The sequence below is a fragment of the Buteo buteo genome, chromosome 18 (assembly GCF_964188355.1).
Source record: "Buteo buteo chromosome 18, bButBut1.hap1.1, whole genome shotgun sequence".
NCBI classification, from domain to species: Eukaryota; Metazoa; Chordata; class Aves; order Accipitriformes; family Accipitridae; genus Buteo; species Buteo buteo.
Window position 1 is genome coordinate 28,730,681 of NC_134188.1, and position 19,006 is coordinate 28,749,686.

At 49.2% G+C, this 19,006-nt stretch overlaps 1 protein-coding gene across 1 annotated transcript in view; it reads right to left on the reverse strand.

Moving 5' to 3' along the window:
• Positions 1-7,160: 7,160 nt before the first annotated feature.
• The window catches only part of SLCO2B1 (solute carrier organic anion transporter family member 2B1), a 59,973-nt gene continuing 48,127 nt past the window's right edge, over positions 7,161-19,006 (reverse strand). The window contains exons 10-15 of the mRNA XM_075050309.1: positions 18,802-18,994; positions 17,846-18,002; positions 12,742-12,911; positions 9,623-9,687; positions 8,797-8,917; positions 7,161-7,749 (exon numbers count right to left, since the gene is read on the reverse strand). Of these exons, the coding sequence (XP_074906410.1) occupies positions 7,575-7,749; positions 8,797-8,917; positions 9,623-9,687; positions 12,742-12,911; positions 17,846-18,002; positions 18,802-18,994 (881 nt within the window). The 3' untranslated portion in view covers positions 7,161-7,574. The remainder of the gene's footprint in view (positions 7,750-8,796; positions 8,918-9,622; positions 9,688-12,741; positions 12,912-17,845; positions 18,003-18,801; positions 18,995-19,006) is intronic.

Below are 19,006 nucleotides of genomic sequence, written 5' to 3' on the forward strand. Positions count from 1 at the left end.
CAAGCAACTCCCAGTATTGCACCTCAGCTTTTGTGAACCCCATTTTGAGGTGCTGGTCTCCATCCCTGCCTTGTGTAAGAGACTGTGGAGAGGGTTATCCCAGCCATGAGCAGGATCTCATCATGCCAAGCGCTGGAAATGCAGCTGTGGCCTTTCTTGAGCTTTCATCTGTGCTTGGTGGGACTTCAAGGCACCCAGCTCCCCCTCTACTGCTGGATGGATGGAGTCCGGGTGTTGGCCAGGGACACCCGAAGAACTGCTGTGTTAAGCTGTCTCAATTTAACACAGTTGACAAGAGCAATTACTGAATTTGCTGCTCTCACCATTTGCACCGCCATTTGTCACTCCTCGGCAACGAGGCAGGCATCCTCCCGGGCTGGGACATTGATGTCACATCTTCTGCCTGAGTAATTGCTGGCCTCTGGCAAGGGGCTGCTGTGAAGGACTGGGTTATATCTCATCAGGGATGGCAGAGGTGGCCTTGGCCCTGCTTTGAGGAAATCAGACGGCCTTTGGAAACTTTTCAAATTCCTCCCTATCTTCTTTTCTTCAAGTGTCAGTCTCTGTCAAGTGGTGTGCTGATCCCCCACACCCTCTCTCATTCCATGTCCCCAGCTCCCCCGCAGCCGAGCGGTACTTTGGGCATGCAGACCCTGTCCTGGACACAGCCACGCTCCAGTGCTGTGGGTTCTCCCAGTTGATGTGGACTCGGGGATGAAAATGCCCTCCGGAGACGTTAGCACTGAGCATCATCACTTTTCTGCTCTGGCCAGTCCTGAAGAAGTCCCAGCTGTGCTCAGCTGAGTGCTGCACTTTCAGAGATGTATGGAGGAACCCGAGAGAGACCGGAGGAGACAGTGATGGACTTATTAAGGATTTAGAAAACATGAGCTAGGAGGGAGAGGTTGTTTGTTGTCTGTTGTTTGTTTGTCTGCTGGGTTTTTTTACTCCAGAAAAGGGAAGGTCAAAGGGTAATGGATAAGAAAAAAAAATGTTGCTGTCAAGAGGATAACAATGAGGTTTGCCCCTGTGTTTCCAGAGGAAAGACAAGAGGAAGTGTGTTAATTTTGCAAGGAGAAGATTTGAGCTGGCTGCTCTGAAGGGCTTCCCAGTGCTCTGACCAGTGGGCTGGGCAGCGTGGGCAAAAGGGGAAGGCCAGCTCTGAGAGGGCTGGTTCAGCTTTATTTTGGTATCTCAGCTCCTTCTGGTTTGAGCATGGTTTGAGGAGTAACTTGTTGAGGTACTTTGGGGTGGTGCCTCACTGTTTTGGGTACCACTGCTCTACCAGCATCATACTGTCTTGGCTACTGAGGGATGCTGTGCAGCTGTTGGTACAGAAAGCTTGTCCGGACTGGGTGAAAAATGCACCGGTCTGGGTTAGGTCTGCCAAGAAAATGAGTTCAAGGCTGGTAACAGAGGAGGAGGAACTGGATCCACCAGGGGAAGTTCTGGGCTGGAAACCTCAAGCGGTTAGAGACCTCAGGTCACTACAGCAGCAGTGCTGGTGGTTGGAGGCTCCTCTGCAGGACAGAAACACCTACCTGCTGGCCAGACCTGTCATTTAGGGAGGTTTGCTGCTTGCCTGGAGCCCAGATCCATGATGTTATGGAAAAATTGCTGAGGCTCATCCAAATTTCCAGCTTCCCATGGCTGTTATCCATGTGGGCATCACTGACTCAGCCAGGGGACACCGTCAGCAAATAAAGATGAATACAGTACCCTAGGCGTGAGGGATTGGGGACCCACATGTGATCTCCATCCTCCCAGCCAACGGAAAAACCCAGACAGGTAACAATTTCCTGGTGCAGATCCTACAGGGGCTGAGTAAGGTGATGCTCTATCATGGAGAAAAACAGAAAGAAAATATGGCCACAGGGACAACTGGGGCTGCTGCTCTCATAAGATGGGCAAGCTCAGGGTCTGGAGGAAGGCAGGGAACGTGAACAGCAGTTATGCCTCAGGAAAACAGATTTTTGTTTGTTTGCAGACTTGCTAGGCAGAATCCTCCAGGAGCAGCCATAGAGCATTGGGGTTCCCAGCAGAGTGGGGCTGTTTGTAAAGAAAACTTAAGAACCCAGGATAAGCCATCATATTGGGCAGGAGGAACAGTAATTTCAGGGGAAGGCTATTGATAAGTATCTTATCACTGAGCTAAAACACAAGAAGAGAGCACACCACAGGAATGAGTGCAAATGCATTGCCTGGAGTCATAGGGACACAATCCAGCACACCAAAGCCCAGCTGGAGATAAGGCCGATGAGGGACAATGTGGTAACAAGAAGGGATCCTATGGGTATTCTACTTGTCAAAAAAAGATCAGTGAAAAAGTGACTTCATTGATGGATGGGGAGAACAGCTGGTATTGGATGCTGTGGAAAAGAATGAAGTGCTCAGAACATCCTTTTAGCCTCTGTCTTTACAGGCAAACCCATCTCCTAGAACTTGTGTCCCCCAGGATGGTTGGGGAAGTAAGTGGAGAGCCCAGGGACCAGCAGGACCACTCAGAGAAGCTGGAGCATTCACATCCATGGAGTCAGATGGATTTCACTGGAGGCTGATGAAGGAGCTGGCTGACATGTTTGCAAAATCACGCTCTATCATCTATGAAAAATTGTGATGATCGGAGTCCCAGACAACCAGAAGAGGCTGAGAAGGTGTGGGCTTGTGGGCAAAGGGATGTTAGATGGGTTGAAAACTAGTGGGACTGCCAGGCTCAGAGGGTGGTGATCCATGGCCCTACATCCAGCTGATGGCTGGTAGCAAGGGGAACTGTTGATCCTCAGGGATCAGTACTGGGGCTGATATTGTCCGTGACGTATATGATGAGACAGAACGCATCTCAGCGAGTCTGAAGGAATTACTAAATTAGACGAGGTGACATGATGAATGTGACAGCTTCAATCCACAGGGTCCTTGAGAAACTTGATGGTTGGGTCAACAGAAACCTCTGGGAAGTTCATCAAGTGTGAGGTACTTTGCACCTGGGTCAAAATAAACCCACTCACCCGTACAGGCTGGGAACTGCCTGCGTGAGTAGGGACCCACCGAAAAGGACTACGGTGCACACTGAGTTGAAATTAGGCCATCAGAGCACTCTCATCATGAGAAAGGCAAACCACGTGCTGGCCAGCATCAGAAGGATCTTGAGGAATGTTTTTATCCCCTATACTCAGTCCTGGTGAGCCCACACCTGGGATGTAGTGTGAAGTTTTGGGCTCCCCAGTTCAAGAAGGATGGGGATAAAATGGAGAGTGCCTAGGGAGGACCTGGGGCACATGGTCAATGGGAAGATGTTGAGGGAACTGGTTTGTTTAGTCTACCCAAAAGGATGCTAAGGGTGATCTAACACCACCCTACAGCCACCTCAAGGGTAGAAAGGATGGATCTAAACTCTTTTCAGCCACAGAAGACAGCATGACAAGGGGCAACAGCCACAAGATGTGGTTTGGGCTGTTCAGGCTGGACACTGGGAAAAGCATTTTTCACCAGAAAGGTGGTGGAGCCCTGGCACCAGGGAGGCCGTGGCCTCTCCATCCTTGGAGGTTTTTCTAGGTCAGGTCAAAGTCACAGCTGCCTTCATCTAGTGTTGGTGATGGTCTTGCTGACTAGATGACCTCCAGAGGTACCTGTGATCCTGACCCTCAAGACAGACAGTTGAGTTCGTGGGGGTCTCCTGCAATGCTGTATTTAGTGACTGCTTAAACTGGAGGCTGCATGGTACTGGAGACCAGCCACCATGACCACATTAAAAACATATGTATAAGGAATATCAGCATATGATGAAAAGATGCTGTAGACCACAGATGGATTCGCAAGTGACTGACATGAACAGGGTGATTCAAAAGTGATAACTGCACAAAAGCACCTCCCACCCTTGGAGATATTTTCCTCCGGAGCTATCTGTCCCTACAACCAGCTTACTGCCTTTGCTGGAACTGGTGCCACCCACCCAACATCCTTGCACCTTGCAAAGCTTTCTTGTAGTTGTGGAAAGAGCCTTCCCTCCCGTTTTAATTCATCCTGTTGACCCTGTGCAATTCTCACCAGCCCTAAAGGCACTGTTCCATCTTCAGGTCTGTGACCCCTGGTACTACAAAGTGCTGCACAGAAACATCCAGTGCATTCAGTTCCTGGTCTGGACGTCTTTCTTATACCTGCATTGCTGTAGGTTATCTCCTTCAGCCTTCCGGAGCACAAAGGAGCAAGACTGAACAAAGTCAATGGAGTTATGGCCCAGCTGGACCGACTCATGTTAACCTCCTCTATGCAATTTATGGCTGTTGCCTAAGGTATATCCTTAAGTGCTTTGTAAAATCTATTTTAAGCTATCTCCAGGGGAAAATTTCCTCTGGGGAAAACCTGGCAAAGCATAACAGCACAGGGTGGATTTTGCTGATGCTACACCTTCCTTTGCTTCTTTTGCTTTCTTTTTTTGCAATCCTCCTACCTGCCTGCCCCTTGCTCTCCATCAAACACTCCTCCTCCTACCTTGGTGCTGAGAACCTTTTCATTTTTCCTGGTTTTTATCTTCCTCCCTGCTGACAGTGGGAGCCAGCCTTTCCAAACTACCTCTTTTTAATCTTCTCTTGCAAGCCAGTCCCTTTCAACAGTGTTCTTAAAGAGTACAGAGGAGGGGAAGGGGAAAAAGTGGTTTTATTTCTCTTTATAGAAACTCCAGCCCAAATTAATGGCAATTACCACAGCAAAAGCATAATAACAGGTCTATAGCTGGCCACAAAGCTAAGACACACTGTTTGCAATTGCCTAGGATGCTTACCCACAGGGAACTGTCTTCTGCTGGAGGGGTAACAAGGAAAGGAAGAATTCAGGCTGCACCACCTTGTGCATTGCCTGAGAAAAATCTCTGTGTGATGTGATCGAAGTTTTCCAAGTGGAAAATGGATGTAGAGTCCTGACCTCAGCCGTGAGAACAGGCTGTGTTGGGAAGGACCTGGCCAGGCCATCCTGCGGGTTCCTTCTGCATCCACCATGAGCCCAGCAGACCTGGCCATCAGTCCAGTCAGATGGCCAAGGGATGGTGCAGCCTGCCTGCCGCCTGAAATAGCACTGTGTATCCAAGGGAGGTAATTGAACTCGCTGTTTATTTTTGCATGATGCTGTTTGTGAACAAACTTAAAAGACAAATTGCTGTGTAAGGGGTTTTTTTTCCTCTTTTCTCCTCCTTTCTATAAGCAGCACCACTGCTTTGGTAATCAAGAGGATTAAGAAACAGCTGATGCAATCTGGAGGGCTTCCAGAAAGGCTGCACGGTCATCCCTCTGAGGGTCTCCCTCTGACTTGTAACAGGAGAAGTCTAGTGCTATGCTGTCTGCTTTGCAAGAGCACAGTTACCCCCTGAGCCCGTCCCTACCACTGCCCAACAGCCCGGCATGGCAGACCCAGCAGCACAGGATGAGCAAAGGGTGAGCAGCGATTTTGCAGAAGGATTGCACTGGCAGACCAAAACACAGAGCCCAGGACTCCTTGGACCTGAGCAGTGGCCACCAGCCAGGCTGTGCTGCTCTGGTCCCCATGTGAAGTCAGGTGTCCTAATGGTAGGGAGGTGCAGCCTTTCTGACTTTATAAAGTCGTTCTGCAACCCCATCCAGGGGTATTCCTGGCAAAGCACGTTGCAGGTCTCGACTTTTCACGCCATACAAAATGAATTGTGTTGTTATTACTTTGTTGTGGTTTGGAAAGCACCCTGGAGCGACTTGAGGTTGTGCTGAACAAGGCAGGAAACGGTCTGTGAGCCGAGGGCTCGTGCTTAGCCAGGAAAGAACCTTCTTCTCCGCTGGATGCCACAAATTTATGGGCTGCCAAGAGCTGGAGGGACAACTGTGAACATTGTGGACTGTCTCTTCCCTACTCCTGTCCAAAGAACCTCATTCCTATTCCACACCTGCTAACAGTCTGGTTTAGAGACAGATGCTACCTAGTCATGGCTTGAAAACCGAGAATAGTGCAAAACTCCTCCAGATTTGGCTTTCCGATGCTCATGGTGAGCATATGCTACCCATCCTCCCTTGAATGGGTCCACCTACATCTCTTCAGCATCCACTCTCACGGCTGTCTTCCAACACCTTCTTTTGAGGCATAAGTCACTTCTGTGTGTAGGTACCTGTGAACAGGGCTGTAGACTCTCTTAACCATCTCCTCAATGAACAAAAGGCACTGCACAAAAACTATGGACACCCCCCCCCCCAAACCTAAAAAAATAAAATAAAATTAGTCTCTCACTTTGAAGTATGTTAATTGGGTCTCTCAAAATGGCTGGGCAAACAGTCTGGTGAAATTTCTAAACCAGCCACTTAACCACTGGCCTTTCCACCCTCCCTCACCATACTTCTCTACACACCCCAGATCTTACCATAGGATATTTGCCAGGGTGTGAGGAGTTAATGAATGTTCTTCACTGTGTATTTCTTTTCTACTCTGCATATTTGGGCTGAACTTAGAAGTTTTGGTTTCTCTACTGAATTCCATTCTGGAGCCAAAAATTACAAGTTACCCAATGGTCTGTGGTTGCAAACTGACGGTATGAGACCAGCAACACAATTTGTGCTTGCGTGGAAAGGAGCCCTGAGATGGGAAGAATGCAGAAAAATGAGGCAGCTGCACCAAAATAACACCAGACTCAACTTTCACCCCATAATTACAGCTGCATCTGACAGTAACCCCTTCAAGGAGCACAGCAAGGCTGTTTGGCTCTGTGGTCAAATGGCTTAGTCACGAGCTCTGCCCAGTCTGCAAGAGGGCTGGGTTCAATCTTCCTTTCTGGTCCTGCATCCCTGGGACAAGTACTGATAATGCAAAAATAAGATTTATTATTATTATTGCTGCAAAATGTGGCCATGCTGCCAAAGCGCTACAAGTCTGCAGGTATTGGAATTTCTCTCCTGGGCTGGACCTGCAGCTCCTTTTGATGTCCTCCCCTCCCCAGCATCCTCATCCCTGCCCCTCACCATCAAAGCAGCATCTACACAGCAGCTGGGTGAAGCATGTGAATCAGTCCTTGCAATGGTCCACAGCCTGGGACAAAAATCCCATCAATGTCAGCTGGAGCTGGATGAAGCCTTCAAGGAAGAGAGACCATCTAACACCATGAGAGCAAAAGGAATGAGCACAACTGACATTTTGGGGGCAAGGACAGACCATCATTCATGGAGATGTATGGGTTCAGTACAAACCCATTTCTTAAAAATGATTTATTACAAAAAAACACAAAACCCTTCAGCTATATGGTTAAACCTCAGTGCTGGCATCACTGAGACTGTCAGCAGGAACAAATGCTTTGGAGGACATAAATCCAGAAGACTTCAGTGTCCAAAGGTTAATGTGTGTGGACTAATCCACTTGAAGGAGCAAGCTGCACCATTGAGGTGGAGGAGGAGGCGTAGAACAGCGTATGGACAGACTCTCACAGCAGTACAGAAGTAGTACATCCCACCCAGAAGATTAGGAAGCAGCCCCATTGTCCATGACTCCAAGAATCCATCCTTCACAGTTCAAGTGTTGGGTGATTCACATGGCTTCACTTCCCCGGATACGGATCGCAATTCACATTTTTGGTGTCACACTTTGGATTCTGGGACCTTTACGGAGTTTCCTGCCAGTTTCTCCTTCTCTGGGTCTGCCTTTGTCTCTGCTGCATTGCTGGCTTCCCTCTCCTGCCGTCTGAGAATCACATACACGGTCACGAAGCACAGGAAAGCGCCCACCTCAAAGAAAAACTGGAGACCAAGATACCTGTGGTGTGGAAACACAATAAATCAGGGTAGCAAGGGTGTTCCTATGTGCACCCAGCACCAACACCCAATGTCCCCAGGCACCCAGCAGACACCGAACATGGGGATGGGCTCCTTGGTCACATTCAGCAGTGGGCAAGCAATTGCTGCAAGCCTGGGTCCTGAGAAGGGGGGCAGAAAGAGGAGGAGAAGCTATCAAGATGCGCTTCTCTTTGGTGTTACTTTAAGAGATCATACCTCCTGGTAAGAAGGAGGCATATAAAAACATATCTTGGGGTTGAGGGTGAATAGGACTTGCTGCAGCTACTGGTCAGTGAGTCATTCAACGATGATGAATGTGCAGTGGGGATGGAAGACCACCTACAGCTGCCTTCTAGCCTCCCCACAGTGCCCAGGCTGGATTTGGTGTCTTCTGCTTGTTGAGCTGGGCCATTCTGTTGGAAGAGGAACCCCTGGGTGCAAGGCACCCTGCATGGACCCTGCACCACCTCACAGGCAGCTTTGAGGCTGGGGTCACCCCTGCTGCTGCATTACCTCCACGCAGAAGGCGTCAGGACAGGCTGCTTGTGTCTATGCTGGTAAAATGAGTAATCATAGCATCACACAACAGCCCAGGTTGGAAGAGACCTCAGAAGATCATCTGGCCCAACATTTCATGGGAAAGGGAGCCTATATGAGATTATCTAGCATTTTGTCCACTCACATCTTGAAAATCTTCAGTGATGAGGACTCTACCATGTCCCTGGGGAGGTTTGTCCAGTGAACGACTGCTCTCACTATAATGCAGGGAGTGCTTCTGGAAGTGTACCTCTGGTCTATAGCAGCAAGTTAGCATGGTCCTTGGCAGGGTTTTGGCTTGTGCCAATGACTTTCCAAACCATTCCTGGGTACTGCTGAGAGTCCGCACGGGCCAGGAGGACGCGAGTGTCCCTGTTTGCTTACCATGGCATATACAACAACTTATCCCACGTCGGAGGCGGCCTGATGCCATGTTCCCCCTGGATTTCCCTCTGCACCCTCAGCCCTTATCCTGACCGCTCATCCCTACCTTTGCCTGAAGAGGTTATTGTCGTAGTATCTGCAGGCTGCCTTCCTGTCGCACTTCTTCTCCCAGAAGATGCAGGTCGTGTCAATGGCGCTGCCGTACAGAACGGGGCCCGGCATCCACGCTGGAAGCAGAGGGTCGGTCAGAGGGGGCTTTGTTTTGGTATGGGAGTGCCTCTGCTGGGACCGACCCTGTCCTGGTTACTTCCCCATGGGCTAAGGGGGTGGAAAGGGGCTGGGGATGGTCATCTTTGCTGTGGCCCATGAAGCCACTGGTCCTGCACAGCACGCCAAGGGCTGGCTGTGTGTTTGCACCCCACCAAGATGCAAGATGGTCCTTTCTCTCTTTGATAAGGGACCATCGCTCATCCCAGGAATGATGCTCACCTCCTTCATGCATTGTGCATATACGCTCCTTCCCACGACTGCCGTGGCGTGTTCTCAGGGCCTCCAGGTGAACATGAATATTCACCATAGGAAAAATAACTAGCGGGATCACAGGACGTGGTTTGCAGCCACCTTGATACGCTGGAGGCGAACATGGCAGTATCTGCACACAGCCAAGGGCTGTCCTCCTGGACCTAAACATATTTCCTCCCCTCTTTTATTTAGCTGCATAGATGTACTCCCACAGAGATGCCTTGTTCCCCTCCCACCACGTGCAGCCCCCCCAGACCCTGCAAGGCAGCATCTTTCCCTGGCTTTGGTCAGTCTGAATCTCTGAATAAACAGCACTTCTGTAGCCCCGGGGCTGCTCAGGGATGAAATCCCCACGAATCCCCAAGTTGCCATGATTTTACAGGATGGCATTTCAACATGTTTTAATTTACCTAAAACTCTCAGCAGCATGAACTGTATCCCAACCGCAAACGATTTGTCTTCAGGCTGGATGCTCCTGAAAAACAAAATGGAAAGTGAGCCCGCTGGCATTTCTGCAAAGATGGATGTTTCCTTTCCTGGCATCGCACGAAGCTTACAGCACCTCACCCAAAAAGTCATACTTCATCCCAACCACCAAGGGCCCCAGGCAGTTCCTGTTTACATCAGCAAAAATGATGAAGTTTCATTCATTAGGGCTATAAGCTTTCCACAGCCTTTTCTTGGCCTGAAAAACCTACCAAACTCCGTAAGAGACAGGGAGGAGCTCAGCTAAGTATTTTTGCTTTTAATTTAAAGAATCTGTATGAGTAAAACACAGACAGAAACCAATATAGCTGCTGGCTCTGCCAAACACAAGCAATACAAGGGATGCTTTTTGTAACTGAAAGAGAAAAGTGATTTACCTGTTGAGGAAGTGGCTTTTTTTTGAGGTGGGATGCCCCAGTGTCTATTTTGGTGGTACCCCAGTTTTCTGAAATAAATATTTCAGGCTGTGGATCCTTCTGGGGTCACACATGGGAGAGGGCTGGGTGGCAGAGGACCTCCAGGTCAGCACACCTCAGGGAATTCAGCTTCCCTTTCCTCTCTGACTGCCTGGTGCACACATAGCTCATTCGTGGCATAAAACGTGATTTAATAACGCCTGGGAGCCAAGGTAAAAGCAGGTTTTGACCACAGCTTTTCCCTAAAAAGCAACTGTTTGGAGTGCTTTGACCACAGAAATGTGCTTGGAAATATCATTTATAGACCAACACAGAGATTGCCCCATGGCTTTCCTCTCTCCCGCAGCACAGCCTTAGCCTCTCCTGCCCATCCCAGCCTGGGGCTCGTGTTGAGGCTGGCTCCAGCCTGCCGCTGCCTGCTCCGCAGGCGCCTTTCCAAGGGCGTGGGAAACGAGAGTCCTAATTGCTTCTCTGCACTGGGAAGGGAGGCTGTGCTCAAGCGAGATCCATCAGAAGGAAGGATGATAATTAAACTTCTTAACACAGAGCTGCGTCAAAAAGTGCCACAGTACCGCCGTGCTAAATTAATGCTGAGTTAATGGTGCATCTCGTTACTGGGGTATCAGCCGTGGGTGTGGAGAAGGAACAGGACGGCTGTTGGATCTGAAGGTTGTGCTGAGACCAGGAATGGGGGGTGCTGAGGGCAACGTGGGGTTCCAGTGAGCCCCACAGCCCTGTTGGTGGGTGGAGGTGGCGTGGGGGCCTGGCACGGCGTGACACCCACGCACCCACCGCCTGCTCCTTGCCTGAGCCTGTTGGTGAACACCACATTACCTGCAAGAGCAATTGGCCTTGCAGCACTGGTGGTTCCATGATAAAGCCTCCAGCAGCCTGAAATCTCCACTTGCTGCTTAACTCTGCGGGGATCAGCGGGAACAGCCAAAGAGACCTTGGGAAAGTCTTTGTAGTGTTAGGGCAGCAGGAGCTCTGCTAGTGCAGGGTCTTCAGGAGCAAGTCCCGAAAGTCTCCCCTCTTCAACATTTGAGATAAGATACTGGATGTTTCTGTCCTGCTCAGCCATGCCAGGTCTTTACTAACAAAGCACAGCCTGCTCCTGAGCCAGACATAGCCTACAAGATGGACAACCGCATGCACTGCCAGATGACAGGAGCAGGGAAGCCCTGTTCCCCACCCCCTGCACCAACACATGCAAAACCATTGTAAAAGCAACAGGAGGAACTGGGCATCAGGTACAATACAGGGCTGACTTAACCCTCCAGTCCCTCAGCTAGAGAAAACCTTCCTCCTCCATTCAAGGGCCCCTTGGTTTCCCAAATGTCACCTCTGGATGCCTTTTCTGGTTGCACCGAGACCACGGCCAACAGCCGAATAATTGCTGGAGGTGACATTGATATGTCCCCCTCTCAAGGGAAGGTGAACCTCCAGGGTGGAATGCAGTGGATATACATGAAATCTGTTCCATAATAATTCTCTAAGCAACATAACCTGCAACCTTAGATGTTAGCCATGCCAGGGGAGCTTGGTATTGCTGACTCTAAGAGAAACAACAGGGAGGGTGGAGCAAAGTGGAAATACCCCAGCCAGGCTCTGTGATATCACCACAGGGATGGGGAACTGGAACTACTGGAACAAGAATGGAAGGTCCCTGCATTAAATCCACTGAGGCAAGGAGGTGAAACAATGGGGTTCTGTCAACGCTATCGCCTTACTTCTGATTTATATCATAAGTAAATGCGCAGTTCTGGAGTAGTCACACGCAAAATCAGGTCCCCTGGGTGAACTTTGTTCATTGTAGTTTCATTATAATACCAAAACACACCTCCATCCCAAAGGCTACCTGCCTTCAAGGTGCGACCACCCCTCACTGAGCATGTGCTCTGAATTTTCTCTAGCATATACCTTTAAAAGTAAAGCAAGGAGATTTTATACCATGGGTACGTATAACTAGAGTCACTCCAGCTCCACCTAACAATAAGAAAATAGTATAAAAGGGCTTAAGAGAGGAAGAATGCTAGGGAAGATGCCATCATAGACAAGTCAGGAGGACACTGCTGACTTCTGGGATCAGTCGATGGGCTGAACCTCTCTTCCCACCCATAGGGATGCCTATTGGGTAAGATTCGAACCCTTGGTTTTACTGAGTGGTTCCCCAGGAAACTTAGAAATCTCTATAGAGTTTTTCTATAATTTAGCATGCTTGTAGTCAACTGTATTCTTGGTACTTGCATGTGATTTTTAGACAATGTATTTATCACCAGCAATCCAAATGAATCTGTACTTCTGTTGCTTTAATAAACTGTACTGTTCATTAAAATCTAGCCATGACAGTTCGTTGAATGCAACCAAACTTCTTAAATCTGGCCATGATAGTTCGCTGAACATGACTAGATTGAAAGTGTATAACGCTATTTTTGCATCCGTAGTCGTGGTAGTTCAATATATATAGAACACGATCGGACTTACAGCGTTGAACTGGACATCACTCAGAAACTAAACCTAGCCACCCCCAGCCCCTCTGATATCTGAGGACAAGCTGGAATGCAAGGGGGTTTATTTTCTGCCAAACTTCTTTACCATTTAACACAACACCAACCCAACCTGCTCACCTGAGGATGAGCATGAAGGACGGCGTGTGGGACGTGCTGGCAAGGATCCCCGCCAGGCAAGACAGAACCACAAAGGGCAGGAAGAGGTGGGAGCAGCCGGTGCCGCAGGTCCCGGGCTTGGCGAACCCTGTGAGCCCGTTTTCGGAGATGCAGCTGCAGTTGGTGTAGTTCTGTAAAGAGGAGAGAAAACCCAGAGGCTGCTCATCTGCTCAAGGCTATGGAGATACCAGGGATAGCTGCCAGCTGTCAGAGGCAGGGAGGGTGTTTAGGTTTTGTCTGTAAATAATTAGCAGTAATTAGCACTCAACACTTCAGGGAGCAGGGGAAAAAAAAAAGAAACATATACAATGAAGCTGGCTGGGGATAACAGACTGAGTGGATGAGGAAACACATATTCCCATCCCCACTTCCAGCCTCCAACATGCTGCCATCTCTGAAAGGAGGTCCCGGTCCCACCAGGTCCCGCGGGCATCATTAGTTGTCACACAGGTGAGCACACACAGCTGAGGGGGAAGCTGGGACCGCTGCGGTAGCTTGGTTCATCTACAGCGGTACCTTGGTTCATCTCTCTGTGCTTCCAGAGACACCTGGAAGTGCTCCCAACCCAGACGCACCCTTGCCTCGCTGGTGTGAGACCCAGTAATGCCTCCCTACCCCCCGCAGCAATCCTTCTGTGCTCGTGCTTCCAGTCCTGTGTTTCACGCCTGTTGTGCACTGAAGATGCTTACACACAGATTTATTTCAATGTCATCATTTGCCAGCTGAACGCTTTGGCATCCTGTGTAAATCTGGACTCTTGGCATGGAAAAGTCTCACCCACAGCTGATAAAACATTCAAGCCTGATGTGAGCTTACTCGCCTGTATTATATCTTTTGGAGGAAATCTCCAGGGGAGCAGCCTGGGCTCCGTCACCTGCACCCAGCTTGTCTCCTGCTGCGAGACCCTTCATCCAGGGGCTATGCGTAGAGCAGAGCTGGCAATCAAAGCCAGAGCCTAAGCTCAGGGAGTATTAAATCAGAAAACACCTGCTAGGGGAAAATGCAGAACCTCACCTTTGAGAGAGGGTCATAAATAACTGGCACAGCGTTAGTGAAGGAAAGATGCCCCAGGGCAAGGGATATGGATTTTTTCTTTTTCTCCAGATTTTAGTCACAATTCTCTTTTGTTTAAACAAGAAACCTCTTTTTTTTTGGAAGAGGCCTTTAAATAAAATGAGCATGATCTTATTGCTGCCAGAGAGGGACAGATTCACAGTGGGATGGCAGTTTGCAGAAGGGTGATCCCAGAGGCAGGAGAAGACCAGGGTCTCCCAACTCCCCATTCCCACATCACTGCCTGGGGAAATGGCACGGCTGATGCCCATAAAAGAGACCCACGAGGAACTGCTCCTGGCTGAGAACACAGGGGGAGATCTGGGATGAAAGGGGACACGATCCCTCCTCCCACCTCTAGGAAAGAGGATTTAATATTTTAAATTAAGACTGGGATTTATCTTCTTCAGCCATCTGAAATGAACTAAACTAAACTCATCATCTGGGTTCCTTTTGCAGCCATGGAGGGAGAGGTGGGTCTCCAGAGGACCCACCACAGATAAGTGCCTACGATAGCTGAGATGAATTTGGACCAAAGCAGTTAACAAAAATGCAATTAGATAAATCAAAACTCATTTGATCTGTGCGACCACCACCTTTTACAGAGAATCTGAGTCGTGACATTGAGGGGCCTCGCACAAAGCTGAATGGAGACAAAGGGCTGGAGGTGCACGCAGTGGAGGAACAAGGCAGGGCTCTGCTCCTTTCGCTCAAAACCTCAGAGGATTTTAGAGCAGGGAGCAAGACCCCAGCTGCAAAAACCTCCGAGCAATGGGGACAAGCCACAAAGCCACCGGTGGCCCGTCTCTCTGACATGCGCCATCCAGGCAGCAGTGCCACGAGGCTGACGCAGCGCAAGGGCTGGGAAAAACCACCCGGCGAAGCGGGGAGCGGAGAATAACCATGGGCAGTCCTGAAACCGGGGCTGTGGTTTCTGGGCAGGGATGGGCTGCTGGATGGCACACGGCCAGCTCCAGGCTTTTCAGGACTATGCATCAAACATCCCCACCATTTAGTACCATTTAGCAATTGTTTTCTTAAGAGAGAAAGCTGCTCACATCAAACTCTGCCTGATGCTGTCTTATTTCTTCTTTTTTTCCCCAGCTGGGACCTGCTGGTACCCTAAATTTTTGGGGTATGTGCTGGCCAGCTCAGATCCAACCTGGCTGGCAGTAGAGGGATGTCCCTGCTCCTATCCGTGGCCATGCACAATGAGAGCACAGCGGGGTTCAGAAACCCAGGAGCCCCATGGCACAGAGATTCCCACAGTCCTGGGGGAGCCCCCGTGGCCACCTCACTTCAACAAGTCACGCTGGACCCCAACAAGTAGCAAATCACTAAAAGGCTGTCACTGCAAGGTCCTGCAAAGTTGGCAGGGTCCTTCCTTCTGTTGCCCATGAAATTTGTGGACATCAGGCAATGCAAAGAGCAAATCGCTTTCAGCGTAGAAGAGCTTTCAAGTGAGAGTGTTAAAACCAAGCTCGCACTCTACAAGCCTCCTCTGGAAGGGCTGCAGCAAAGCTGAGCACAAAATTGTAGGTTTTCTTGCACACCACGAGGGTTTCTAGCAACCCAGGCATTTGGGACATGGAAAGCAGTAGGCAGCGAGTACCACACATCCCTGCACTGGCAAAGAGATGCTGAAAATGGTAAGAAATGTGTAATATAGCAGAGAAAGCAGGAGCCAGAATAATGCCGTAAAATCCAAAAATTTCTTTTTTCCTTTGTGCAACAGGTAATACCCCAAACCAGAGGGGGACTGAGGCTGCTCTGCTGGCACCTGAGCTCAGCTCCTAGTCCAGCATGATAAAGGAGCAAAGCTCGGCATCTGTAGCCACATCATTGTGTGCCATGAACCTCCCGTCCCAGGGCAACGCAACGTGCTCCACCTACTACATGCTGGCACATGGTTTGGCATTTTTAACAACATATTGAGATACAGTCCCTATGTGGAAGAAGCTCTCACACAACTTAAATTTAGTCAAGAAGCATCAGTAGGTGGAAAGAAGATTCAGCAAATTATCTCAGCACTAAAGGAAGAGCTTATGCTGGCTTTACCAAGTAGCATTTGCATGGCACCATCAAGGGAGACCTGATTTTGTTGTAGCTTGTGGCTACACATAATAATACCTATAATGAATGCAGGTGTGGCTCACGTTCAAGAGCACAGCATGTTAAAGGGCTGGAGGCATCTTTGAGGAGGCAGAAGCAGTTGAAAAGGATCTGCTGTACAAAAGGCAGGCACAGGGATGCAGAAAAGCACATTTGGGACTAAGCTCTGGCAGAAAACATAGTGAAGTGAGGTGTTGTTAATTAACAAAATGCTGCTAAAAAGTGCTCAGACAGTCCCATGCTGCCATTGTATGCTGTGCCAAGAACACAGCAGAAAACTACTCACCCTATATGGATTGCTAACATTTTTCAGATAGGTATTTGAATTGGCAAAGATTTCCTTACTCTTTATTTGTTGAACTGTATTGCCTGGAGATGCAACAGACAACTGGCACTGGGAAAACTCAGTCCTACTGGAGTTTTGGTGACAGGTGGGGAGCAGCAGAGGAGAGAGAAGAGACGGAAGCAAAATAACCCTGCCAGGTCTGCAAATCAAGGGAAAGCCAAGAGCAAACCCCATTTCTCTAGCCCTCGCATAAGGACTCTCCCACTAAATTATCCTCTCATGCAGACACTTGGCTTGACAACTGGTACTTATGGCGAGAATGCACACTGCAACTTGATTATGACTTTTTAAACTGCAAATCTGCAGGCTGAAAGGTGGAATAACATTGCTCTAACGAGGCCCTCCTAGAGCATACAGTGAAGGTCTGCTAAATGTCAGTGCTATGTGTACTGTGCAATGTCCCTCCAGGCTTAGCTTGCCCAGAGCATACAGAGTTGCTCCCTGAGCCCCCAAAAGCAGGACTTACCTTCCCTCTCTTCACCCCTATACACAACCTATAGATGTAGCATAACTAAAACAAGTTATATGATGAAAACACCCAGGCTGCTTCTACAACTGTAGGCACCAGTTGAGCATTTTCAGCTGGTATTTGCCCCCCAGTCTGCAGAAAGGCAGTTTGGACCAATTGCAGGTTTGCATTTTGCTTCCGGAATAAATAAATAAATAATTTATTCATTATAATTTAGAAATAATTCATAAATATTTTATTCATTCTGAGCAGTATTTTAGGTCAAGTCCAAGCAAATGCTGTTGGGTGAGCAGCCTGGGTGATACCTGCTGCAAGACATCGAGGTATGTGAAGATGTGCACCACCTGCATTGATATTTTGCCTTCACAGCCCAGCAAAATGGAAACACTCGGACTTCTAGTTTCAGAGAACTTTGAGCATGTGATGCCTAAATTGGGTGCCTGGTTTCTGTAGGTCCCTATTCAAGGAACACAGATGGGGCAATTCACAGTAGGAGCCTGGAGGTGGGCTGACTCACCCCATGGAGAAAATATCCCTGGTGTACAAGAGTCATCCATGGACTCGGGGTCATGCCAGGTGTTGTGATTAGCTCTTCCCATACTACACGTCCTCCTGTCCCGCTACAAGAAACACAGCTAAGAAAGGTGACCTTGTTGGTCATCATTGTTTAGGGGTGAAGGGAAAGCAGAAGGTCCTTGCATCATCCACTCCAGCTGCTGGGTGGTATGGGAGATACTGAAGATAGGGTTTGTGGAGCAAACCCTGACTTGGGGTGGAGCAGCGGATGAGGAAGGACACCTTGACATCCTAACAGGCTGGATGCCTGAAAGGTTTCTCATTGCTGCCTTGGCCAAGGATCTGTACTGGCAAGGGCTCTGTTATACTGGAGAGTGCTAAGAGACACCATCTACACAGGGTTTTCCTGCGACGTTTTCAACCCTCCCCTGCTCATCCCACAGGGTCATGCAGAGCTTGTCCAACACTAACGAACATCAGAAAACCTAATTGCCAGACGTAAGCGCTGCACTGGTCATCCCTCATTAGCCATCCCAAGCCAGGACACTAGCGCAGTGGGAATGACTCACCAGGACCGAGTTGTCTGCATTGATATTTACGGTGCTGCAGCCGGCGGAACAGGGTGAGATGTATTCAATAGCATTAGAGCCGCAGATGGGGTTATAGGCTTTCTCGGGGCAGTTACACTGGAGGTTACACTCCAAGGCGTGGTGTCCAAATTCAGAGCTACAGCAGGAAGAAAATATTAATGCATGGTATTGAGCATCATTAATACACACCTTATATAGAAAATATACTACATATATCTTGAAATTAGCAAAGAAACACTTGATTGCTTAACAAAACCTTCCCCATACATAAATGAGGACCCACTGAAATTCCACTATAACCCCCCAAGCCTTTGCTCTGCCTGGGCAAAGCATCCTGACCATAAATGGCCAAGGGAGGCACCCACTTCCTTCATATTTGGCCCCAAACGTGGGGTCTTGGGGTATTTGCAACACCACGCTGTGGGAGGTGGTGAGCTTCCCACTGAGGGCTCAGACCAGCTTCCACCACGACCACAGGATGCTGAACATGTGAATTTACAGCAACTTGGATCAAGCCTTGAGGGAAGACAAGGCCCTGCCTGTGTTCAGCTGTGTAGGAAAGCAGCCACAGCTTTGAAGGTGTGATCCCAAGGCTGGCCCCTGCCCAAATTATTTGCCTCTGAGTAATGCACCGCACTTTCCAACATGAAATTTTAATCTTGTGCTCTTTGTGCCAAAAAGATGTTCACTTTGGGTTTCACCACGAGTCAATGAAGTTAGAAGGAGTAAGGACACAGCTGATTCACTGTTTATTCACAAAAGCATTAATTTCTAGCCTTATTTTATCATTAACTGTTTCTCAAGAGGGAATAAACCCATTTCTGCATATTCTGCTTAACTTCCACCTCCACCCCAAGGAGTGCAGCTGGGGATGGGGGTACCCACAGCCCTGGGAATCACCCACCCATGCCCAGCCTGGCTGGAGCCGTCGGTACCTCTCGCTGTAGGTAATGCCCGCGACCTTCTGCGTGGGGCAGCCGAGGAAGAGGAGCGGGAAAGCCAAGAGCAGGCAGAGGAACATGCCAAGGACGCACATGGCGCTGCATTGCCTCAGGGACATCTGGAACCGCTTCAGGATGGCACCACCCACCACGATGCCGACCATCGCCCCAGGGATGTTCACAGCACCTGGGGAAAGGC